Below are 25,808 nucleotides of genomic sequence, written 5' to 3'. Positions count from 1 at the left end.
TGCATCAGGGTTGGTAACACGCTAACCCACATTAGCGTTACAGCTACTTCCTGCATCTGAGTTTAACAACACAGCTAACCCACACATTAGCATTACAGCTACTTACTGCATCAGAGGTTAGCAACACCGCTAACCCACTCATTAGCATTTCATCTGAGTTTAGCAACACTGCTAACACACGTTAGCATTACAGCTACCAATAAATAGTTGACTTCTGAGGTTATACGTATATACACAATTCTTTGAATGTTTTACATTTTCTTGACTAGTTAATGACAATATTTTGGAGAAAAACAGCTGAAACAATTAAACTAGAAACGTTTCATGAGGTTATCAAATCCTCGGAGACAATTTTCCAAATTTTTAAACATAATTAATTTTGGAGCTTGCAGACATCGTTCCAGATATTAGAATTAAAAAAAAAAAAAAAAAAAAAAAAAAGAATTATAAATGTTGTGTCAAGTCCGAGTACAGTGGGGATACTACTTCCACTGACGACACGAAATATCTTTGTATATAAAACATTTATGAACACTGGTGACGAATCCTGAACCAGCAACAACACGGACACAATTCACTGCAAATACTGTCAGATTTACATCAGTTAGATTTACATTCTGATCAGTGGATGAGTGCAAACCTGTGAAGAGGTGGGGAGTGTGGGGTGGTGGGGGTTTGGCGGGGGGTCGGGGTTTACTGCAGTTGGACTGGCTGTGTTCACGGCACTGGAGGTCACTTCGGACGAGATTCTCCACCGCCGTGACAACGAGAGCGGCTCGAGCCGAGGTCAGGACGTTAACGTACATTCGTTATGTGTGGTGACCTCCAGACGGGGTCAAATAGCTCCTGGGCTAGCGGACGCTCACAGGTGGAGGAGGGTTAACGGGATAAACCATATGTTCTCCTGGTGCTTTCTGGGTTCAGCACAAAGAGGAAAGTCACCAGAGAAGCCGTTCGTTTATCTCCGCCTGTTCAAGAGTCCTGCAGAGATTACCGTAACTTCTGGAGTAGGAAGCACACTTCCTTCAGCGGTCTGGCGGGTCAGTAAGTCTAAACCTTGACTCTGACAGATTGAACACATTTTAAAATGGCCCAGTTTAAACTGATCCTGTAAGTGCCGTTGAGCTATTTTTGGACTTATCACAGACTGAATGGATGAGATTTGTTTTAGGTGGCACAAGTAATGGGTAAACCAGTTTCCACCAGCAGGACGTTGCCCTCAGAGAATCCCCACAGGGTCAGATTTCAGAGGCGTCAAGTTCAAGTTCTTCTGACTTTGATTCATTCGACATCCTCAAGCCGCGAACCTCTTCAATCCATGGCTGATGCGAAGTGCGTTCGACCCACTGGTTTTAAAAACATCATCATTATGACAGTAACAGTAAGAGAGTAATGTTAAAGAGCCTTTACACTGTAATCTGAGTGTTAATTTGAAGTGGCGTCCCACAAGGATCTGCTCTTGGTGCGCTTTTGTTCCTCATACACTTTGATTCTACTGGAGAGTAAAAATATTTTCACTGCAACAGACTGGCTGCTAAGTTTGGTTTTAAAACGGTGAAATCCTCATGTGGCTCTCAAGAAACAAGCAGCTTTAGACCTAAAAGGCCTCTGGAAAGTCAGTTAAAGTGCTTTTTAATTCTGTAAATTTAAAGTGTTTTTTTTTCCAAAAGTGTTTCACACTTTTTTGACACTTCAGTCAAAAATGGTCATTGGTGAAGGAAACTCACCAAACAGCATCTGTGTCACAATGAGGGGCGGGGCTTAAGAATTCAAGCTTTTCTATTGGCTGCAATGTGAGGACACGCCCACCAGAGCAGGACGAGTCATCAAACATGTGAATCTCTCACTACCCAACATACAAAATCCTAAAATATAATTTCTTTAGATTTTTTTTTTCCACTGGTTGGGGGAAATAATTCACAGATTATTTCATCACTAAAACATATAAACAGGAATAATACTTTACAAATCACGGAACCTTTGAAAGGTTGTATTAACAATTGTCTACGGGTGGCGTCCTCCACAGGTAACACAGGTTATCTCCAAAAATACATGAATTTAATTCAAATAGTTAGGTTGTGTATATTATCCAATAAACTGGAATCTTTAAAACCTTTATTCTGTGATTCTTGATCATTTAAGCATAAATTGGTTTTTTCTTCATACTTTTCTGATCCAAAAAGCCAAAATGATCAGGATTTAATTCAAAAGGCTGAAATCTTTCGGTTTTCGTGCTGGGACTGTAGATATAACTGACAAGACTATCACCGGTTTAATGGACATTAAGTAGCCTTTTTTTAAAAACTTATAACAGAAAGCTTTAGAGTTCCTAGAAAAGAAACTTGTTTCTGGTGAAGGCTTCATCGTGCCTAAAAAGAAGGTTCTGGAACAGGATGATTATGATCTGGAATAACTGGACTCACACACAGACGTCTCACTCTTGGTGCTGAATTCCTTCACAGAGTTGACTTACAGTCCAGAAAAGACAGTATGTTTGGAGGTTTTAGATCGGCAGCTGTAACCTGCTGCACAGAGGCCTCTGCCCCCCCCGTCCTGGTCCGCCCCTCCTGGTCTAGGCCTCGTAACCCGCCGACAGCGCGGCGCTGGTGGTTCCAGATGTCGTCTCGGTGTTTCGGGCCGACAGACAGCCTGGACAGCTGAGCCAGCCGCTCCCGGTGCTCCCGCTCCCGGTCCGCTTTGGAGGACGGAGGACGGCCCCCCAGCTGGAAGCAGGACTGGTTCCTGTTGTCATGGAGACCAGACGAGGACAGGTGACCTCCGGCAGACCTGGGCACAGAACCAAACATGAAACTGGACAGAGGGTCAAAGAGAGAGACGGACTCAGACCAGCCGGTCTGGTCCGGATCGGCTCTGGAAACACGGTCAGCTCTCACTCACCTGCTTTTCGTGATTCTGTGGGAACCGTTATCAGTCTGCTGCTGGTGCTGCAGAGGACACACACACAGAGGTCAGAGGTCACCTTTAAACCTGCCGTGGGTCACATTCAGAAGGATCCAATTGAAAATAAAAACGTTTGTCGAGTTTTTAAAACATAAACAATCTTACAGCTAAAAGCACATCAGCGAACAGACGGCGGCCATGAATCCAGCAGGTCCTGACAACTCAGGAAACAACAGCTGAGCTCCAGATTTACTGAGTCCTAAAACAAGTTACGGCTCCTCTCTGCTCAAAAACGTCTGGTTTTCCGAGAGTGTGCGGCGCCATCTTGAGGACCAAACAGGGAGCGCACAGAAATATGATGGGGTGCACCGACAGAAAAAGCGGGATGAAGTCTTTAAAACATCCACAGAAGTGTGTGTGTGTGGGTGTGTGTGTGTGTGTGTGTGTGTGTGTGTGTGTGTGTGTGTGTGTGTGTGTGTACCCTGTAGTGGTTGCACTGTGGGGGCTCCCGTTGACTTGGTAGTACTCCACCAGCCTCTCCGCCAGCGCGATGCGTCTCAGCAGGTTCTCGATGAAGCGCTGGATTCGGACTTGCCGCACGTCTCCTGTCGGGCCGCCGCCTCCAGAAGTTCTGGATGGTGATCACCTCCCTGGGGGGCAGAGACGTCCCGCTCAGTGCCCTCCGCATGTAACAGCTGGGGGGGGGGGGTTTGGGAGCTCACCTCTCTCTACGCTCCAGCTCGTTCTCCGAGGCGTTGAGCTGCTCCGCAGCGCCGCGATCACCATGACGGCCACGTCCACCTGCCGGCTCAGCGAGCGCTCCCTGTCCGCCACCCTCCTGCCTCTCCTGGGCCAGGTGCTGCGAGTGGGCGCGCTCGCACAGCAGCTCCGTGTCCGTCTGGGCCAGCTCCGTGCTCACCATTGGCCAGGCGGCGCTGCATGGTGCTGTCGGCCGCGCGCAGGATGCTGGCGAGGCGCCGCCGCACCGCCGCCGAGGCCGCCGCCGTCTCCAGCCCGGAGTACGAGCTCTGCTCTGGAGGGGTCGGCAAAGGAGACGAGTGGCAGGAGACTGGGGCTAAGGGGCCTGGAGACCAGGTGGAGACCAGCTGGAGACTCGTCTCTGCGACATGTGCCGGAAACGACGCGGGCCTCCAGGGAGTCGCAGGAAATTTAAACGTGCTCAATCTTTGAGACGTCTTCTCGTCTCCAGTTGGCCTTGGACATCCTGTCGATCCTGCTCCATAAGCTGCCGAGACTAATTTGTGGGGGAGACTGAGAAGAGGACAGATGCCGCCGTGTCTTCACGACGCCGACCGACGCTGCTCGACTCGTCTCACGGGAGCACAAGACACGTTTTGATCTCCGGAGTCCGCCTGAGCGACGAGACGACGGCTTCGGAATCATTCACGGATTCGTAGAGTTCAGACTCGTCCATCCGCGGCGCCGTCGGGCGTGTTGGAAGACGACAGTTTTCGAAAGCGTTCGGATCGCAGGGGCTGGTTATCGGAAGCGTTTACCGTCGCCTGTGATCTTTTCTGACAAAACAGAGCGAATTCCGGATCGTCGGAAGCATTTTCAGGTGACATTTGTTGGCGGACAATCTGTAGAAACATTGACAGGCGATCGCTTTTCAAGGGCTGTCCCTGAGTCCATGCGGTGGGTTTTCCACCGCAGGACTGTGCCTGTTCTGAACGCAGTGGTTTTCAGTCTGGTCTCCTACACACACATCTCTAAATGAGATTAAGACAGAGTCGAGTTGTTGACCTTTGACTTTTGTTTAGTCTGTCTGTGGTGAGAACTGGAACTTACCCACCAGGTCCAGCTCCAGGTCGGGGTCGGGGTCGGGCGGGGGGTCCCAGGGGGGCGGGCGGGGGGAATGGGAGGGTGATGGTGGTTGAGGGTGGTGGTGGCAATGCTCAGACCTTTTGTGAACCAGTTTGATATCTTGGTCATTTCTGCTCCCATCGTCGTCTTCGTCCTCGTCTGTCCCACCCTCCTCCTCCTCCTCCTCATCATCATCCTCCTCGTCTTCGTCGTCGTCCGCCTCGTCCTCAGCCTGCGTCCCCACCCCGACGCTCTGCGTGCGCCGCCTGACGGAGCCGTAGCCGGGCAGGGTAGCCGCTGTCCCTGCTGTCGCTGAGGGAGCGGGTGTGCGGCGGCCTGCCGGCGCCGCCGTGCTGCCCCCTGCGGGTCGGGAGGCTCATGTCGTGCCAGGGGATGGAGGCCGTCAGCGGGTCGGGGAGCTTCCCCGTGATGCTGAAGCCGCCGGCGAGGACGTCCCGGCGAGCGGTACGAGTGCCGGTACTCCAGGTGGGCGCGCAAGCGAGCCCAGGCTGCGGAAACGCTCCTGCTCGCCGCAGCGCGGGCAGCGGAACGGGAGGTCGCAGGAGTGGGCGGGGTCGGCGACGGCGCCGCACGCCTGGCCGTTCCTCTCCAGGAGGAAACCTCTGGAGCAAAGTTTCTGCTGCATCACTGAAGGCCTGGAAACGTGGAGAAAGCTGGTTACCTGCTGGAGCCTTTCCTCTGGTAAAGTGGGCGTGTCCACCAGGGCTACCTTCTGGATTATTCCAGATTAAAGAGGGATTGTAGGTCCAACAACATTTTCAAGTAAAAATATAGAACTTTCATTGGGTTTTGGGGGTCTGAATATCAAGGGTAATTTAGGGTAGACGTGTTTTTTTTTTCTCAATCTGTGAATCAGTTGAAAATCTCATGTTGCGTCTGGGTGACGAACCAAAGCAAACAGATATGTAATGTTTAATGTCATGAATCATGAAAGGAGAGTTGAAATTCATTCATCTAAAGCTGAAATCAAAACTTAAGATTAAAAGACAGAAGACTGGTTTGTCATACAAAAAGATAGACCAGAAAGTACAGAATGACTAAATTTGACAATAATGAAAAACACAAAACAGTCCCAAAAAGTTTGAGAAAAAAAAGCATATTAGACATAAAGTACAAAGAAATAATAGATTTAATTCAAATAATCAAGATAAGGTCAAAACGAAGTAGACGGTTCAATACAATGAATTAAAATATAGCAATAAATCAATCAAATGACTTGTCTGACATTAAATTAAGATGCAAAGATAACACTATTAAAATGACAAGGAAAACCCCTTTAGCTCCCTGCAGACAACAAGTATTAAAGCCAGTACTACTAAAAGCCATGAAGCTTTATTTAAAGTATCTATCTCTGCCTCCAAAAGCCATGGAGGATCCAGTTCTGTCCATTTCATTCTACAGAACACAGAGCACAGTGTCCATCTAATTTTCCCTTCAAACACAATTTACAGTGTGTCTGAAGTTTGTCGTCCTCATTAATGTTCATGATCTCGTGCTCTCTGTTCCACCTGCTGCTGACATTGCCGACATGTTTGTATTGGAGGAGAACGATCAGCATCGGGCCAAAACCCAACACTGGTATCGGTGCAGCCTGATACATTTAACAAAAGCTGATTAATTTCACTTAACATGTTTTTATTTAACATATTGAACTAGATATTTGTGTTATATGCATATTTAGATAAAGAGGTAAGTAGGTAGGAGGATGGATTACTTATTTTGTGCATATAAATATTCATGAAATATATTTCTTTGTCTAAACATATAATTGACAAGGGGTATTTTAATAAAACTGAAATTAGTATGAATTGATTTTTCTTTCTGTATGTATCTATATTCTATGTGTCTTTTGACAATACTGGAATAAATGAATTAATAATAATTAAAAAAAAATCCTCTGTGTTAATTAATCTGAAAATGACTGAACAGGAATAAAGAAAGAATACTCAGTTTACCGTTGTTTTGCAATGAAAATGTGACATTTATACGGCGAGTCTAATCTTAAAGCCTCTCTGAGCTGAGCAGAAAACAGCATTTTGACTATTTAACGGAGAAATCGAGTTTTTCTCATCCGTGGGTTTCTAACGGAGTCTGTCACATGATGAAGGTAACAGGTTAGCATCCCCGTTAGCGGTTAGCTTCTCCCGTTCAGCACCAACCCGAGCTGCAGCCGCTCCGGTGACTCACCGCGGGTTCCCGCAGCGTGAGGCCGTCAGAGGGAGCCTCTGTCCCGGTCAGAAGCCTCCCGGAGCCCCGCTGCACTCCGCTACACTCCGCTACACCGACACGGGGCCATGTCGCAGCTGGACGGCAGCACGCATGATGTCATTCAGTCAGGAGACACACCCACCACACGCGTCATCACGTCGACCGGCCACAGCCAATCACAGCTCTCACGGTCCGTGACGTAGTAAAGGGAAGGTTTCCGACTTTATTAATACAATAAATCTTCACATGAGAATAATCTCGTGGAGGACACAGTATCCTTCTGGAAATAATCAGCGGCCTCTATTCTATTCTATTCTATTCTATTCTATTCTATTTAATCCCAGAATCTCTTGAAGAGGATCTATTGTTTGGGTCTATGCTCTGTCATGTCCACAAACTAACCTGATCCACAGAAACACTTGCAGGAACTCCACAAATATGTTTGATTAAAATCAGTCTTCCACAAAATCTGTCGGCTACAACTTCATTAAAAGGATTTTTAAAAGGATATTCATGTTAAAGTTGTTTTTGGAACGATTTCTCCGAATTCATTCATTTTGCTTGACTGTGAAATACTTTGGGCAGACATTGTGTGATTACATTCATATTGAAAATCATGTGAGAGAATGGGAGATTCGACTTAGCTGATAAATCTTTAATTACTGATGTGAAAATATTACACTCATGTTGCCTGATAGCTTTTCATAAGTTGATTTCTCAGTGAAACATTCTGACAAACTATAGGTGATTAAATCTGGATGTTGATGAAAACATATATATATATATATATATTCATCAATCATGAGATGTCACTGTTTTCTTTCTTCTTCCTCTTTATTTTATTCTTCTACTGTCATGCTGTTACTGTTTATTTAAATCTGCGACTGTTCACTGAATGACCTTTATACTGTTGACAATGTTCTTTTACGAGGTGAAACTTTAATATCTTACTGAGTAAAGACAATAAATGATTGTAAAACTGTTAAATCAAAGTGGGATAAAAAAGACTGAGAATATGATTAAATTATATTAATCAAGCATTAAGAAACAAATTATCCATTTTAAAAGGTTCTACAAAAATAGAATCCAGCAAAAAGGTATTACAATTCTTATTTGTAAATTAATATTTAGAAAATAAACAACAGTGAGAAAATCTTATATTAATAAGTTAGAAATGCATCTTGAATCGAAGTTGTCAGCAAAGTAACTGAATATAAAAAAAATATTTTTGAATTGAATTATTAAAATATGCAAGACAATATCAGATGTTATGAGAGACTGGTCTATTTTTTCTAAATTAATCAATCACAAAATAATCAAAGAAATGTGTTTCAAATGGAGAAGCAAAAAAGGTGTACAATGAATTAAAGCAAGTTCAATTAAATTGCTGAAGGTGGTAACTCAGTAAATAATTTAGATAAAAACAGACATTTATAGATGGTATAATAAAAGTAATAAAGTTAGGAAGGCAAAGCAAAGCAAGTTTATTTGTATTGCACCATTTATGCAACAAAGCAATTCGTACTGCTTCACAAAGGCAAAGAAATACAAAGAATTACATCAAAATCACAGAAATAAAACAAGATAAAAGAACTTTTAAAAGATAATTAGAAGCTAGTAAAATATGTACTTGGAATATTGCACTTTACGCTTTTCCAAATTTTGGTGTCCGACGTCCCAAATCACCCACAAACGTTCGGTGCTCTGAGAACCGCAGTACCCACCCAGTTCCAGGTACCTTCGTAAACAATGGACTCTACACATCCAACACACAGATCACTGTCGCAATGCGACTTAAAGGAATTAAAAACAGCATAAGGAGAATTATGACATATAAATAAGTCATTTGTTCGTTCTAAAATCTGTGGAAATAATGTTCAGTCCTGATCTGATATTAGTGAGTGCGTCAGCAGGAAGTGTGTTCCAGGAGAGGAGGAACTGAAAGCTGCTTCAACTTGTTTCTTCTGACTTAGGAACACTGAAGAAACCCAACGCTGAGTACATGACTTGTTTGCTTGTCGGCGCTGTAATTGATAACTCATCATTCTTGCCTCAGAAAAGTTTTGCGTTTACATCACCGGGTTTTGGAAATGTTCGACTGTACCAGCAGTGAGTTCAGATATTTCCAATGAGCACTGTTGATGCGTAAATGAAGAACCCTGAAACCACTACAAATGTTTTCCATTTTCCTGAGAAAACTCTGTGTAAACAGGTTCTGAATGACAATAAACTGCGTTGGTTTCAAATCCATTTAACGATTGACGTTCACAAAGCCTCTGTGGATCTTAAAGGAAACATAAAAATGTATCTTTGTAGAATCTAATTTGAATCCTGAAAGGACTGAGTAACAATGATCGAGTCAAAACAAGTTGAAATCCTTTGAGGGCGGTGTGGCGATCAGACGGCGGTGGAGGTGCTTCTCCTGGCGGATGGAGACGTGGGACCGCAGGGTGGAGACGTGGGACTGCAGGGTGGAGGCGTGGGACTGCAGGGTGGGCGTTCTACTGGCAGTGCAGCTGGTAGTCCAGCTTGGCTCCCAGCCGGGTTCCCGCCAGGTGCTTGTTGAAGGCCTCGTCCATCTCCCGGCTCTGTTCTGGACTGAAGTGGTTCTTCCAGTCTCCCACCTCACCTGCGTGCAGACGTGGAGGAAATGAAGTTCTGGAAACTCGCAGTACCTTTGGTATGTTTCCACAGAGTTCCTGTGTCTTCATCAAAAAGGTCACGAGACGTTTCTGATGAAGATGGAAGAATGTCGTCGAAACGTGAAAAAAGGCATGTTTCAAACACCGACTTGCATGAAAAGAAAAAAAACTATGTTGACGTATGAAATATAACTGTGAGCTTCAGGGATGCTTTGACGAAACACCAGCAGTCCTGCTTCCACCACCGGTGGTCAGCATGAACCTTTCCTTCATTCTGATCAAACCCTCAACAGAACCTGTAGATTATCAGTATTAATGAGCTTCTTCATGTTTGACACTTCTTCTCATGTTTGCAATTCTTCTCTCCTAACCCTTCAAAATGCAGGAATTGACTTCTGTGTTTAAAATCAGCCATCGTTTTCAGGACCTGTTAACACGACAATGTTTCAAGAGAAACATGACGAGAAAAGTGACAGCTTCACTCATAATCTCTTACTTTGTATTCAGCTACTTTCATTATTGTGATGTTCTCAGTTCTGCTGATAAAGTACTGGAGATCAGTGAGGTAGTAAGAGTAACTTTACTCTAGTAAGTTTGATTGAATAATTGAGCATTTTTTCTTCTTTACCTCCCAACATTGAGGCTGTCATAGCGACATTGACCACCAGAGGTCTCCAAACACTTCAAATCAACTTCACTGCCATATTTGGATAACATTGTAGGTTTTTTTAAACCAAGGGATTATGGGTAATGTGTTGTTTGGGCAGGATTTCTCCAGGATGAAACTAGAACTACTGATCGAGGGTCTCTGTTGGATCGAACAGTCATGGACGGAACCGCCCTGATTTGAGCACCTTTCCTGAAGAACACGTTTCCCATGTTGCCGTGCGAGGCGGTGGCGGAGCTCCTCATGGCGCTGAAAGTGCTGTCGTGTTCGATCTGCTGCACCTGGGCCTCCGTCAGCTGGAAGCCGAAGAAGCTGGAGATCTGGCGGATGCCCTGGGCCAGCTCCTTCTTCAGCTCCTCGAAGGTGACCACCATCACGTTGGGGTCGTCCATCTTCTTGTCCCAGCTCAGGGCGTGATCGAAGTACGAGCCCCAGGGAACTAAACAGAACGAGAACCAGAAGGAACATTTCTTCCTTCAAGAACCTGAGGTGCAGAGCAGGAGTACAGAGAGCATCCGGGATCAGTGCACACATGCGACTCGGAACTCCTCACGCTCGGTTTTCCACTGGTGTCATGATGAAAAACCGGCGGCCGTGAATGTTTTCGGTGGCTCACCGTCTCCGCTCATGAACTTGGAGAAGAAGGTGTCCCAGGAAGGTTCAGACTGGAGGACCGGGTTGTTGTTGTTGAAGTGGAAGAAAGAGACCGCCGTGTCTTTGGGGTTCCGGAAGATGACCAACATCTGAAGAAGAAGAAGAAATAACATGTCTGACTTTATTCTTCAAAGCCAGTGAAACTCAAACTGAATGACAGCAGAGCCACAAATTTCAACATTTGATGATTTTTTAATGTCCTTAAAGGAATACTCCACCCAAAAAACGATTTGGCCTCATTTTCTACTCACCCTCATGCTGAGAAACACTCTGGAGCACTTTTTTGACGTTTCAAATGCAGTTAGAGATGTTTGGGGATTTTCGTTGTCAACAAACAGGGACCGACAGAGCCCGACAGAAAAATGGTCCATAAAATCCACAAAACGTTCCCATTTCCTTCATACTGCTCGTCCGCTGTAATCCAAGTGTCCTGAGCGCGTAACGTCCATAATTAATTCTTAACGAGGTCATTTGGTACATTTTAAGAGCCCAAACAGGGCACTCTCATACAGCTCCATTGCATGGTCTGCGCGCGCACCCTGAACTACGGAAGCCGCGGCAGACCAAGCCAGACGCTTGCGCGCTTTCAGCGACTATTCTTCTAAATTGCAAGCGTAGAAGAATAAGTTCCGCTGTTTATATTCTGCTGTGAGTGACCGAGCTGTGGACAATCACAAAAGTGATTGGCTACTGTTTTAAAGCTTTGAATTCGGTGTCCTGCTGAAAGGGCACAAGCGTGTTGCTTGGTCTGCCGCGGCTTCCGTAGTTCAGGGTGCGCGCGCAGACATGCAATGGAGCTGTATGAGAGCGCCCTGTTTGGGCTCTTAAAATGTACTAAATGACCTCGTTAAGAATTAATTATGGACGTTACGTGCTCAGGACACTTGGATTACAGCGGACGAGCAGTATGAAGGAAATGGGAACGTTTTGTGGATTTTATGGACCATTTTTTCTGTCGGGCTCTGTCGGTCCCTGTTTGTTGACCACGAAAATCCCCAAACATCTCCAACTGCATTTGAATCATCAAAAAAGTGCTCCAGAGTGTTTCTCAGCATGAGGGTGAGTAGAAAATGAGGCCAAATCGTTTTTTGGGTGGAGTATTCCTTTAAATTCATCATATAATTACAGTAACACCAGATTCTAGAGCATCTTCCTCCCACTGACTGATTTAACTTCAGATGAATGAATCAGACTGACCCACACAGACCTGACAGTAGCTAATGCTAAAGCTAATGCGACCTCCACAGTGCTTCAGACATATTGACATGATTAACTCAAACCATTACAACATGAACAGCTACATAAAACTACACTTTTATTATTTTTTAAGGAAATCAAATGAGTTCTTAATGGATTCTCTGCGGTCGACGCTTGAAGATAGAAAAACTGATGACTCCTGGCAAATAAAAAAAAAACCTGACCTTGGCTTTTGTTTGGTAAAAGGATGCGGGGATGTTGTCGGGGTGAAGGTGAGTGCCCAGTAACCTTGGAGCCGGAGCTTGTTCTGCAGCCTGGAAGGACAGATCTGTCAGTTCCAAACTCTACACCCTGCACCGCACATTTTGGAGCTGGAAATGAGAAATTTGAGGTGAACAGGTGTGGCAGCTGATTTGTGAGATTTAATGTATCGTATTCCATAACTCGGCAGAAAACGACCTGATTGAGTCGGGGATCATTCATTAATTATGGGATCTTAAAGTAAAACATGGAAGCATAATCGAATGGAATCTAATTCAAACCGTCGCCTTCATACACTTTTGACAGACCGGATGTTGAACTTTGCTGATGATATAACAGTCTATAAACACTGGACTGTGAAACCAGCAGAAACCATGAACACCTGATGTGGAACGTTGTAGCTGCTGCTCAACATGTGACAGCTCACATCCAAACAGGTCCGAGAGACATGAGGTCCTTCCTCACACACAGCAATAAAAAAAGACATACACAATAATATCACATGGATATAAATACAAAGTAATGCCTTCTTGGGTTAATTGGATCAGTTTTACAAGTTATTTGTGCGGATTTACTTGCTATTTGTACAGTTTCACATGTTAATTATGGAGTTTTGCATGCCATCTGTGCAGCATTACATGTTATTTGTGCAGGTCTCTTTGTTTTCTTGTGGAAGTTTACATTATGTATGTATACGATTCACGTGTTACTTGTACAAATGTGCATGTTATTTTGTGCAAATTTACAAGGATTGATGTGTTATTCATCTGTATTTCTGTGCTATTTGTGCAGTGACCACCTGCACTCCTTCGGGGCCCATGAACTCGATGAGCGGCGGCGCTCCGTTTCCGTCTGCTTTCACGCCCGCGACCTCTGAAATGATCTTCCTCAGTACACCGACCATCCAGTTAAAACCTGCAGACACAACAGAACCAGAAGAAATCCACATCAGCTGATCAAAAATGCTTTTCATAGCTCAAATTTCATCATATTATGAACATTATATGAATATAAATGTAGCAGAATTTATACTTTACTGTGAGATACAGTTTTAAATTTCAAGCAGATCAAATAAATCCGATAGAACCTTTATGATTGAAAAGAGCCTTTTTTGTGACCAATCAAGTTTACAATGAGCCAAATAGGTTGAAGCTGAACACGGTTCTTCAAGTTTCCCGACACATGAACAAAAACCATCAACATTTCATTGCATTTCACCTCTTTTCAGCAGTTTCACTCTTTTTTAGCATTTCTTGGTAGAACATTTCAACATTTTAGCTGTTTTATTCATTTTATCTGTTTTTCATCAGTTTTGCATGTTTCTTTCCTCATTTTAATTTTTTTTTGTCTTTTAATAATTCATTTCAGTCTCGTTAGTCCCCCTCCCCAATCCCGCCTTCATGCATAGTTTGATTATCTTTTCTGTTTCTTCTTTGTCTCCATCAGACTCCGTCGAGACTTTGTCTTTGATCTTTGTCACGTGACTCCCGATTCTTTGACCCTGGTTTCCTTAAATAACCCCCCCCCCGCCCCACCCCCCGTATACTTTATTGTGACAATAAACAGACAATCCTGACTTATATTCTTGAGGAAAGCACAACCCTCTGTGTTTTCTATCCTCACTCTCACAACCCCATCTGCAACAACACCCCAGGTTTAACCCCCATTAACTCTCTCCCAACATTTTCATGCATAATTTTGTGAAAGCTGCGTATTGCAGAGCTGTGCTGTAGAACTGAGCTCGCTGGTAATGAGTGCATCAGCCAGACCTCAATCATTTTTAGCATGAATCACAGCTGGGAGCATTTACGGCAAAGACGGAGACAGTGAAGGCACCACGCACTTCTATCCCACAAAAACTCCAGGAAAACACTTATGTCATCAGAGGCGGAGCCAGCGGGGCAAGTTTTTGCCCCGGCGGGGCATTTAAGGACAAACCGGGACTATAACTGACCAGAAAATCACTTGACGTGAGGAGATGAGCCACAAAACTGGTTGGTTTGTCTTTCTTTTGCATAAAAAACTAATTATCATAAAAAAAGAGAAGTTTGCTGAGCACGAAACAAGATGAAGCCACGTTTTTTACTTAAAGTTTTATACTTTACACTTGGATTTCTTGAAAAAGTTTATAAATCCATGAAAAAGTAACCTATTTCACTTTTCTTTTTGAACCATGACATGCAGATTTATGTAAATTCAAGCAAAGAAGTAGAAAACATTTTTATTTCAGGTTCATGTTTTTCAAATCGGTTCTGCTGCCTTCACATAAGAGAGCCGACTATTGAGGGAAAAGTGGATATTTTCCCTGCAGGTTGATGTTTTTGACGGCTCCTCTCGGTGAAGTGGCACCAGAGGTCAGCTTTCTGCAGCTTCCTGGCTTCGCCCACATCAAACGCGTTTGGTGGCTAAGGAGGTTATCAGAAGGCAGCAGCAGCAGCTTTGTGGGCGGGGCGGTGCAGGGGTGGAGGGCAGATAGTAAGCTCCATGCTGCCCAGCGTTTAAAGGGTAATTTGCACAAAGTTCAGCTCTTCCTGCAGAGCCGCATTCCTGCCGGAGTCTCTCCTCTGTTTACCTCCCAGCTTCCGGACGCTCCCGTCTGGACGCTGCAGTTCCTGAACCGCTTTAGCATCCAGAAGAAGCACAACCCTCTTCCTAGACTGGTATTTATTTATTTTGTTTCCTCGAAATTCAAAATCCAAAACAAACTGAGCCGGGTTGTAGTTTTGGAAAAATAGACGAACTTCAATTCATTTTGCCTCAAAAAGTAAAAGCTTGGAGGTTAGAAGAGTGAACGGTGTTCACTCAAACTGTCCTAGAGGGGATGAAATGGGGTCAGATGGGGTCAAACTGGTGAAACGTCCCCTGGTTTGAACCTGGAGGTGAGGACGGGAGTTAAAAGTCTCCATCAGGAGCTTCTCTCTGCTTCCCGTCGTGGATCACTCACCACATTTGGGGTACGCCACCAGCACGACGTCGTCCTCCCGGGCCTTGAAGCCCTCCAAGGCCTTCAGGTGGCTCTCGGGGCAAACGATCAGCGGGTACAGGATCCCCTTGTATCTGAACACCTTATCCTCTTCGCTCATCTGCTTGGCCATCTCCACCTTGGACTTCATCATGGCCGCGAAGTTGTTCCCGGTCATCCTGGAGGCGTCTGTGAGGCGTCTCGGCTCCGAAATGTCCACTCAGATGAGGAACTGAAGGCTGATTCCAGTTCTCTGCAGCTGCTGCACGTGTTGAGCAGCTGTGGGGAGGAGAGAGGGGGAGGAGGAGGAGGAAGAGGAGGAGGCAGCAGGCACCTCCTCCTACTCTGGAGAGAGTGTGTGTGTGTGTGTGTGTGTGTGTGTGTGTGTGTGTGTGTGTGTGTGTGTGTGTGTGTGTGTGTGTGTGTGTGTGTGTGTGTGTGTGTGTGTGTGTGTGTGTGTGTGTGTTTCTGTACTAATGGGGACCTGAACTTGATCCCATTTCCTCTTCACTCCTGTCACTCTTGGACAAACATGGAAGGAGCTCTCTGGATGTTCAGCTGAAGAATAGTTTTATCCTCAGGCCTTGCTGGAGTTAAGTGAAATTCGTGGAAATTGGAGTAAATCTGATTGATTTAATTTGATTTTGGAAGTTTATTTTGAACATTTCAACATAAAAGAAAACAACATCTAAAGACGATCAATAACCTCCAAAAGGAGTGAGAAGAAGCTGAATCTAAATCGAATCCCAACTTTTCTATTTACACAAATGTTACAACTCTTTACTTCCTGTTTCCTAATTTACAAGCATTCATAAACAATATAATAATGACAACAACAGCACTGTTACTACAACTATTGATTCATATGAACTCCATAAAGTCTTCCTCTGCCAACATTGTCAGGCTTAAGGACATTCCTGATTTTGCTGCCAGTAGGCTGGTCATCTCTCTGTCGGGTGGTTGTAGGTTCATTTCTAGATGTCAACGTGTCTTTTTTCTTTTTTGAATTAGTTCAAAATATCCTTGAACCAGAGCCCCAATATGCTTCTACTGGATGAATAGAACACCTTGCATGGCAGCTGCCTCCATTGTGGCCCAGTTGATAGAGAAGTGCGTTTGGTATTGGGAGTTTTCCACAGCTGACCAGCCACCACTTTTCCTTCCCAAACATGACCTTTGCCCTTCATCATCTCAGTGGAGCTCTGTAATGTGGCTGCCCACTGTATCCTGGAAATTGGATGAGTCAGTGTGGATTGAGGATTTTCCTCAAGGGAATTATTCTGTATGATCATTTTTATGGCTTTGCTCAACTTTTAAAGTTTAATTTAGAATATATTTTTAAACAAATGTAGATTGTCTTGTAGTTTGAGTGTTTTTTTCTGAGGCTGTAGTTGACTCTCAGAAGTGTAAAGCTCTACAGACTCTAAATGGTCTATTTACCTGCTTGACTCACTGTTGAGAGCAGATTCATGAATTTTGCGCATGCGCAGAGCAGAGTCTCGTCACCGGATCATAGTAGTGTAGATCTATATAGCATCGAGATAGTCTGTTTACTTCATGGACCCGCTCATCGTTCATGTACAGATCTACAACTCTGCGCATGCGCCCAGCAGAGCGTCCTCACCAGTGCTGACGGAAAGCGGCTGTCCACCATGGACGGAATGATGTCCACGTCCTCCGGGCTCTCCTACCACCATGGAGGGGACTTCTACCCCAGAAAGCTCGGGCCGAAGCCCGACGTGGTGCCGTCGGGGGTGACGGAGAGGAAGGTGGGCCCGCTGGACAAGCCCGACATGGTGTCTGTGGACGTGCTCAACCTGAAGGAAGCAGGTTTGTGATGCTAACAAGCTAACAGGCTAACTACACGTATCCAGAGGGACGGGGAGCTAACAGCTGAGCTAATAACTGTCAATATCAAAGGTTCAGTCTGTGCTTTCTTTTCAACAGCGACAGTTTTATATACAGTACTGAATTAAAAGTCCTCTTTTAAATTCAGTTGGGGTGTCTATGTGGCCTTTAACCCGTACACGGCGCCGTTTGTTGATGTTTGTGTGTCAAGCTAATCCAGCTAGCAGTGAGTCCCAAAGGCAGATTAACATGGGAAAACTTCAAAGTCTTCTGGTTTGTAGAATTTCTGCTCTGAGTGAAGGTTGAGATTAAAAGTTCTGATAACATATTACTGTGTTATAGCGACAAGAGTGACAGTTTTTATATATGAAGTTATGATGCGGTGAAAGTTATTGTAATAGAACGAAACTGTTCATTAGTCTGTGGGTTAATGTCAGGGTGAACCCGAACAAGAACAAATCGTGGAATTAGAATGGGTTTTGACGGAGGACAATGTAATTAACAGGAAAAAGGGCAACTTTTCTGAAACATCACTACTACTACTGCTGCTCGTGCTTAGCACTACTCTGGTAAACAGTAGTTCTGCACATGATCAGTAGATGGACAATCAGAGAAATGTTTTCCTGCAGAGTGTCATGATTCCCAGTCCAGATTCTCCTGGTCCTGGCCCTGGTCCCAGTCCAGATTCTCCTGGACTTGGTACCTTTAGTGTTTGCAGTCTCCATAACACTAATTCAGCTTGGTGGTCTGTCCATACCAATGTCGTGCTCTCCAATTGGTAATGTTTAGTGTGAATTGTTCTCTGCAGCATGTTTGTGTGATTTCACTACAAAAACAAACAACAGCACCAACTTGTGGCCCAATATGAAAACTACATCATTTTCAGTGTTTACTGCCCAATAGAAAGCAATTTCCACAAACTATGTAGTAGGAACGAGGCTTAAGAGACGAAGGTAACAGTGAAGGTGTGTTTTGATAATTGTTGTGTGTCCTGTGGCGACGTACGTCCTCATGTGTGACCTCTCCTCCCGCAGATGTCCCCATGCACCGGAAGAAGCTGGAGCACGACACCTACGTCCTGGTGAGTGTCCTCAGACAGTGGACAATCAGAGCGAGGAGGTGACAGGGTTTACACTGCTCAGAGAAGAAGAATCATAGTTCTATTCACTCAGCATTCTTCCTCAGTCACAGCGTGTTTTAAACCCTCAAGTTGAGCTCAGTTTCTCTGTGATCATTTGGAGAATACGTATTTAAAATGACAAGATAAAGGAGTTGTTCTGCAATGTTTTAGGCCGCTTTTACGTGACGTTTTCCAGAAAGTTTCACGTAAATCTATCAGTACAGATTTTCGAACTTTCCAGAAAGTCTCGATTTCACCCGTTTTCGCAGCGACAGATCAGGAGCGATTTCAAGAAGTTCCACCCTGGAAGCTGTTTCAAAAAAGTTGAGCTTTCATTGTCTCGGAGTGGCGTTGTCGTGTAAACGGAAACTCAAAATAACAAAAGCTCCACATTTTCACTTGAGATGGTTTCAGATGGAGCCTCAGTCGCCTGGGTTTGGTGATAACTCCACGTCGAACATGGCAAAACTGAGATTTCCTCTTTAAGAGATGAAACATCAAGTGTTGTTTCCCACACACTCATAAACTTTTAGAATAGTCTAAACATAATTTTTATCCTCCAAATGCACTAATAAATGTACAGTTAGAGGTGTTTCTCTGAATATTTTCCATTTTTGGCCTTTCGGTGAAATTTCCTCTAATTTTTCAGAGGTTTTTGAGGTTCTGAGTCGTGTGAACCATCAGACTGTTCAAAGTGAACTGTCTTGTTGTAATACATAAAGCCACCAGCAGGTGTCAGTGTGGTCCACAAATCTAGTGAATGAGCTTGGTGGTCTGTGGCCCATTTCATGTGTGTTCAACATAAACACAGGAACTTTTCTTATTCATATGGAAACTCTTGGTTTTTTTTTTTTTGTGACTATTTCAGGGAACGATTCACCCGTTCAGGAGGACGCACAGATCCATCACTGGGAAACTCCTGCAGGAGTTCAGGCTGGTGTCCTCGGACAGGCGGGTGAGTGACACACTGCTTCTTCATCACCACCTGGACGATCGCTTCACTTTATAATCCTGTCATGCTGGCGACACGTCTTCATACACAAACACCTCTGCTAATCCTGTTTCTGAACCATCTCCCAGCTCTCATCTGACCTCTCACACATTTCTTTTATCACACCATACACACAGCCCAGGTCTGAATGGGTGCTGGAGCCGATCCCAGCTTACACTGGGTGAGGGGAGGATACACCTGGACAGGTCTCCAGTCCATCTCACCCACTCACACAGAGGAGAACATGCAAACTCCTCACGGAAAAGCTTTGGCTGCTAATTTAACCAGAACATTCTCGCTGTGAGGCAAGAGTGCCAACCACTGCTCCACAGTGGCCCTGAGAGAGCTTCAACATGATCAAATACAGAAGCGTGGCACTGACCCGAAGCCCCCTGCTGGTAAAATGTGGTACTGTGGTTATTTAAACAGGTGTTCCTAATATTGTGGCTGGCAGCTTCCTGCTAGGAAACACAGGAATCTGCAGGTCTCAGGAGTGTGTTCAGGTTTGTAAAAACTATAGATAAACTGACTCTCAGGTAGCATCTTGCCATTGACAGCAAACAGTCCCGGGACCTGAACACCTGAGCACAGTCCTAATGGATAAACAGCATGGTCCCAACACCTGAGACTTTTTGAATCTAATACAAACATTCATGAGGTTTATTTGTTACTCACAAGGTAGAAGATCCCTGAGTTTCCCAAACGCTGTACAAGAAAGTAAATGGCTTCAAATAAAATAATAATAATAATCTGAGACAAGATGAAGATGAAAAGGTTGGTTTAACTAAGCTCAGTCGAATCAGACCTCGTCATTAAAGTTAAGAAATGTTTTGTCCTAAACTGGTGCTATGAAACTTAAACCAATTTAAAGGTAGTTTAGCACAATTTTATCGTTGTTCTTAAACCGCCTGAAAGTTGTTGAATGTTGTGTTAAACCCGCCGACTGAGACCCCAAAATGAGTCCAAACCGAGTCCAGAAGAGCCAAAACACCAGAGAAGGATCTGACTGATAACTCAGGAAACTGCTCCAGAAACTTCTCAAAATGAGTCTGATCGGCTCTAAAGCTGGACTGAAAGCCGACTGACAGGAACCAGGAGGAGCCCTCAGCTGGTTTAGAGGATCTGGTTCTGAATGGAAGGGAGGCGTTTCGTCACCAGCAGCATCTCAAGGCCTTGAAAACCTGGAACACACCTGGTTCCTGTGTGTGAGTCCAGTGACCCAAACAAAACAGGGACAGATGTGCAGCTCCAAAATACTTTAAACAACACAGCGAGGTGTGTGTGTGTGTGTGTGTGTGTGTGTGTGTGTGTGTGTGTGTGTGTGTGGTGTGTGTGTGTGTGTGTGTGTGTGTGTGTGTGTGTGTGTGTGTGTGTGTGTGTCTCATTGTCCTGTAATCCACTGTGAGTGGGGCTGGCGGGGGGTCCGGCCCCCCCCGTTGAGCCTCAGATTGGATTACACAGTGTCGCGCTCGGCTTAGACACCAAAACGGCTCAAATCGGCGAAAGTCGAGGCGTGGTTCCCCGACCCGCCTGAACCCGAGTCGGACCGAACGCACCGTCCGGTTCGGGCGCTGTGGGAGCCTGCTGCTGTGTTTCAACACACACACACACACACACACACACACACACACCACACACACACACACCACCACACCACACCACACACACACACACACACACACAGAAACAGCCGGTGACACTGGGACAGATGGACACACACCGAGAAACAGCACAATTCCACCTGAGCAGCAGAAGACGGTTGGAAGGAAAAACCTGCAGAGCCAGACTCAGGAGACTTTTTGAAACCAGTCAGGATTTCAGTATTTTTCTGAATTCTGAGAATATTTAAGTAACGTTTTTATTTTCCTGGACTCCTGAGTGGACCGTGGTGGTGTGAGCTTCCAGCCGGTCGGAGAGCCGGTGGGACAGACCCTCGTCCTCTGTGCCTCCTGCTGTCTTTGACCCGGCGTCTCTGTCCGGGGAGCAGCGGGTCGGGCTCCGTGTGTCCGGAGAAGGGGGGACTTGGCTGCCGGGCGGAACGTCGTCATCTGCTCTGAGAAGTCCTCCGACGTGCTCGCAGGCCGCCGCCCGCCCTCCCCCCTCCCCCCTGGCCGCCACCGCCGCCGCCTCATTATGTAAGCCGGTTTATTTTGAGTGGAGAACACAGACACCCGGGAGACAAAGCGGCGGCCGGCTGCAGGGAGCAGACGAGCCGCAGCGCAGGACGCGTTTTGGCCGGAAAGTGCGTCCGAACGCCGGGCGGCGGGAACGCACGCCGCCCTGTACGCACTGTACTCCGGCGCCGGTCTGAGTCACCGTGACACACTTTCCCTCTGACGAGGGAATTGGCAGCGGTTCCCAAACTGAGGTCCGAGAGCATTTCTGGGGCCGGCGGAGACGACGGGGCGGCCGAGGCTTCTCCTGCTCTGACGGCATTAAAATTACACGTCTGGAATGAAACATTCATGTTGTGAATATTTAAACTCGACCCAAGTCTAGTCAAAAGGTCTAAATGTGAGAAATAAAAATAGAATAAGATAACGCACCCTGGAGTCAGCGACTCGTAAAACCAACGTGGATTTAGCCTCTTAATTCACGAAGCTTCCCAGTGACTGCAGGAGAAACTGAACCGAGACACTTCAGTCTGTATTCATCCCTGAACACACACACACACACACACACACACACACACACACACACACACACACACACACACACACTCACTCTCTCTCTCTCTCACTCTGGTGACCCCCTTGTCCTGTTGAGCCGGGTTAGAACCTCTGTTCTGTCCAGAGATCGCGGCCCGGTGACTGATCCGCCCCCCGACCCGTCACGCCGGCGGCGGCGCCGCGGACGGACAGACGGGGGCAGCAGAGTGCCGCGCCGCAGCCCGGCGCTCTGCGTTGTGTGGGCGTACGTCCACGATGAACGGGGGGGGGGGGGTGTTTGGGGCCAAGTGCTGTCTCTATGTTTGCACACACTTCCACGTGCACGGACACACACTCCTCCGTGCGTGCACACACACAGCGGCCGGCGAGCGCCGTCACCAGACGCCCCGGCGCTGTCATAACACGGCACACCACAGTAATTGTAGATTTCACAGCACTCGGTGCTCCCACCACAACATATGAGTCCAACACGAAGTGACAGCCCGCCGCGCACACACACACTTTTCCTGCTTCTCGTCGCTCTTAGACACACACACACACACACACACACACACACACTGCTCGAGGGAAAGTTTAGACTTTCCTCTTTTTTTTTCACAATTCCCTCCTCCTTCATTGAAAATTCTGCTGAATTCACATCCAGGCAGTAAAATGAGAGCCAGCCTGAAATTACACATACACACACACACACACACTACACACACACACACACACACACACACACGCAGCGCAGCGCGCACACACGTTCTCCTTGTTCATTTTGTTTCCCCACACCCCGTGCTGTTTCTACACGATGTCTGCGGCGGCTCTGAGCAGCGACCACAGGACGGGTCACCTTCACGTGCCGCCGCCTCACAAAGAGCTCCGGGTGGGAGCGCCGACACCGGAGACCCCGGTCCACATCCCGTCTGCATCGGCGTCTCCTGACCGCAACACAACACACCCAAACACACCACCGGCTCCTCGCGTCCAAACACACCGCCGGGAAACCGGGTCCCGTCGTCTCGATAACGGAACTCGGCTCTACACAAGTCAAACAAACAGTCTTTGTTTAACTTCCTGGATAACCGTGGAGAACATCTGAAGAACCTCCACTGCTCCACTGTGCTGTTCGCAGATGTTCTCCAGGTGTGAAGAGGAGAACTGAGGAGCGGGGCTCAGATTCAGACTGAAGTGTGAGGAAATGTTCACAGTGAGAAATGAAACGCTCTGTGTTCCAAGTCAAGGCACCAGCCGGCTTCTGCTTCCAGCAGACGCTGGCCACTGCAATGGGCCTCGACCCGGAGGTTGAACCACTTTGTCCTCCTTTTGTTGTTCTTAAACGCTCCCTTTTGTGTGTGTGTTTGTTGTCGTTTTCAGTCGTGGAGGATCCTGCTGTTCGGGGCCCTCAACCTGCTGTGCACCGGCTGTCTGCTGATGTGGTGCAGCTCCACCAACAGCATGGGTACACACACACACACACACACACACACACACACACACACACACACACACACACACCGAGCAGCGTGGATAGACACATGCAAGCTGACATGCAGACTGACAGACGCACAGGCCGTGACATTCGGACATTAACAGGCACAGATACCCGTCGACACACGCTAAACACAGATAGACAGCTACACACAGGCGTGACACACACACACACACACACACACACACACACACACACACACACACACACACACACACACACACACTCACAGACACACACACAAAGCAGCAGCTCAAACAAAAGTAAAGGACATGTGTTTTCTCACCACGGGGGGTTCAGACTGTGTGTGTGCGCATGTCTTTCTGTGTGTGTGTGTGTGTGTGTGTGTGTGTGTGTGTGTGTGTGTGTGTGTGTGTGTGTCTGTGTGTCTGTGTGTTGGGGGGCTTCACTCCAGTCGGAATCTGGCACTTTAAAGGGCACGTTGAAGAAACGGAGTCCTTCACAGCGTCTCTTTTTGCCCTCCGGAGCTACAACACTGAGAACACATCTGTCACAAAGACACACAACTGGAACAGCTGGAAGGGGAACGGTTACAAATTACAAAAGAGAACGCGATCGAGCGGTCGCAGTCTTCAGCACACATGCGGTTCTGTGAGTTTTGGTCCATTTGGACCAAATAACTGAAAATGAAACTGAACTGTTTTTGGACTGACGGCGTTGGAGTGAACCGGAGGGCATTCTGGGAGTTAGCAGCCTGACCCGGCCCGCAAGAGCAGTTTGTCACCTTTAATAAAGTGACAGCTTGAAAAGAATGGAGGAACTAAGCTAACATCACCCAACAGGTTAGAGGATGAGACTCATTTGGTGCTGCAATGACCCGGTACTGCCCCCTAGAGCCCAGGAGGGGCCTCACTTAAAACGTGTTTGAGTTCAGTCAGTTTGTAGGACGACTCTGAACTCCACATGTGAGGGAAGAGCAGAGGATGAAACCAGCTCATATTCAGAAGGAGACGATATTCTCTCTCACACACACACACACACACACACACACACACACACACACACACACACCTACAGGGTTGATCCTGTGTGAGCTGAGTGTCTTGGTTCAGTGTATATAATCACGCAGCGGAACGCTGTTTATGGTCAGCGAGGCTCGAGTCTCCCACCAACATCGAATCCTGTCATCACTCAGCAACACACACACACACACACACACACAGGGTGGCGTCGGGTGTCGCTCAGACAGGAAGCAGAAAGCAGAGGTATTGAACTAACAGGGGAAGGTGACTCTTCTATCGATACTCGGCAGCAGACAGCGGCCGAGTCTCAATCCTGTCAGTCAGCGTCCTCCTGGAAGTCTCTGGTGTGTGTGTGTGTGTGTGTGTGTGTGTGTGTGTGTGTGTGTGTGTGTGTGTGTGTGTGTGTGTGTGTGTGTGTGTGTGTGTGTGTGTGTGTGTGTGTGTGTGTGTGTGTGTGTGTGTGTGTGTGTGTGTGTGTGTGTGGTCTCAGACTAATGAGGTGGAAGACAAACACTGAAAGCTCCTCATACTCTCAGTCCTTTAGCCAACGGCAGTGAACATGGAAGGATGTCATTGGTCCTGAAACGCGCGCGCACACACACACACACACACACACACACTTCACAAATTACATTTGATATGTGGATAAATAATGACACGGAGCCGTCCTCTGCTGAGCGGTATCTGTGCTGGAGCCCAGTATGGCGGACCCCGTCAGAGGCCCTCCAGTATGGCGGACCCCCGTCAGAGGCCCTCCAGTATGGCGGACCCCGTTAGAGGCCCTCCAGTATGGCGGACCCCGTTAGAGGCCCTCCAGTATGGCGGACCCCGTAGAGGCCCTCCAGTATGGGCGGACCCCGTCAGAGGCCCTCCAGTATGGCGGACCCCGTCAGAGGCCCTCCAGTATGGCGGACCCCGTCAGAGCCCTCCAGTATGGCGGACCCCGTCAGAGGCCCTCCAGTATGGCGGACCCCGTCAGAGGCCCTCCAGTATGGCGGACCCCGTCAGAGGCCCTCCAGTATGGCGGACCCCGTCAGAGGCCCTCCAGTATGGCGGACCCCGGTAGAGGCCCTCCAGTATGGCGGACCCCGTTAGAGGCCCTCCAGTATGGCGGACCCCGGTAGAGGCCCTCCAGTATGGCGGACCCCGTTAGAGGCCCTCCAGTATGGCGGACCCCGTCAGAGGCCCTCCAGTATGGCGGACCCCGTCAGAGGCCCTCCAGTATGGCGGACCCCGTTAGAGGCCCTCCAGTATGGCGGACCCCGTTAGAGGCCCTCCAGTATGGCGGACCCCGTTAGAGGCCCTCCAGTATGGCGGACCCCGTTAGAGGCCCTCCAGTATGGCGGACCCCGGTAGAGGCTCTCCAAAGTGTGCTGGACTCTGGTC

At 46.9% G+C, this 25,808-nt stretch overlaps 3 protein-coding genes across 4 annotated transcripts in view; 1 reads left to right on the top strand and 2 right to left on the bottom strand.

The window, feature by feature from the left end:
- Nucleotides 1-1,433: 1,433 nt before the first annotated feature.
- On the bottom strand, nucleotides 1,434-7,084 carry znf365 (zinc finger protein 365). The gene is given in 15 exon segments (XM_030106339.1): nucleotides 1,434-2,787; nucleotides 2,899-2,945; nucleotides 3,383-3,408; nucleotides 3,411-3,491; nucleotides 3,494-3,526; nucleotides 3,529-3,551; nucleotides 3,624-3,669; nucleotides 3,672-3,735; nucleotides 3,737-3,820; nucleotides 3,822-3,934; nucleotides 4,711-5,014; nucleotides 5,016-5,180; nucleotides 5,182-5,223; nucleotides 5,225-5,381; nucleotides 6,934-7,084. Coding segments are annotated over 14 exon segments (1,506 nt in total). The 5' UTR covers nucleotides 5,372-5,381; nucleotides 6,934-7,084; the 3' UTR covers nucleotides 1,434-2,456.
- Nucleotides 7,085-9,267: 2,183 nt separating this feature from the next.
- On the bottom strand, nucleotides 9,268-15,612 carry sult6b1 (sulfotransferase family, cytosolic, 6b, member 1). The gene is made up of 7 exons (XM_030106343.1): nucleotides 15,320-15,612; nucleotides 13,175-13,290; nucleotides 12,339-12,428; nucleotides 10,880-11,006; nucleotides 10,451-10,702; nucleotides 9,420-9,583; nucleotides 9,268-9,370 (listed from the first exon to the last, which is right to left on the bottom strand). Exons 1-6 carry the CDS (start codon nucleotides 15,513-15,515, stop codon nucleotides 9,456-9,458), a joined length of 909 nt encoding a protein of 302 aa, XP_029962203.1. The 5' UTR covers nucleotides 15,516-15,612; the 3' UTR covers nucleotides 9,268-9,370; nucleotides 9,420-9,455.
- slc30a6 (solute carrier family 30 member 6) overlaps nucleotides 14,928-25,808 on the top strand; it is a 40,627-nt gene continuing 29,746 nt past the window's right edge. Inside the window, exons 1-5 of one of the 2 annotated variants that reach the window (XM_030106333.1) lie at nucleotides 14,928-15,035; nucleotides 16,922-17,167; nucleotides 18,220-18,266; nucleotides 19,174-19,260; nucleotides 23,325-23,409. In XM_030106333.1, coding sequence (XP_029962193.1) covers nucleotides 16,990-17,167; nucleotides 18,220-18,266; nucleotides 19,174-19,260; nucleotides 23,325-23,409 — 397 coding nt within the window. In that variant the 5' untranslated portion in view covers nucleotides 14,928-15,035; nucleotides 16,922-16,989. Of the gene's footprint in view, nucleotides 15,036-16,921; nucleotides 17,168-18,219; nucleotides 18,267-19,173; nucleotides 19,261-23,324; nucleotides 23,410-25,808 lie in introns of those variants that run through there. The other variant, XM_030106334.1, reaches the window with a different exon arrangement.

The sequence above is a fragment of the Salarias fasciatus genome, chromosome 13 (genome assembly GCF_902148845.1).
Source record: "Salarias fasciatus chromosome 13, fSalaFa1.1, whole genome shotgun sequence".
NCBI classification, from domain to species: domain Eukaryota; kingdom Metazoa; phylum Chordata; class Actinopteri; order Blenniiformes; family Blenniidae; genus Salarias; species Salarias fasciatus.
Note: the sequence above shows the minus strand (reverse complement) of the source record. Positions and strands in the feature narration are given on the sequence as shown.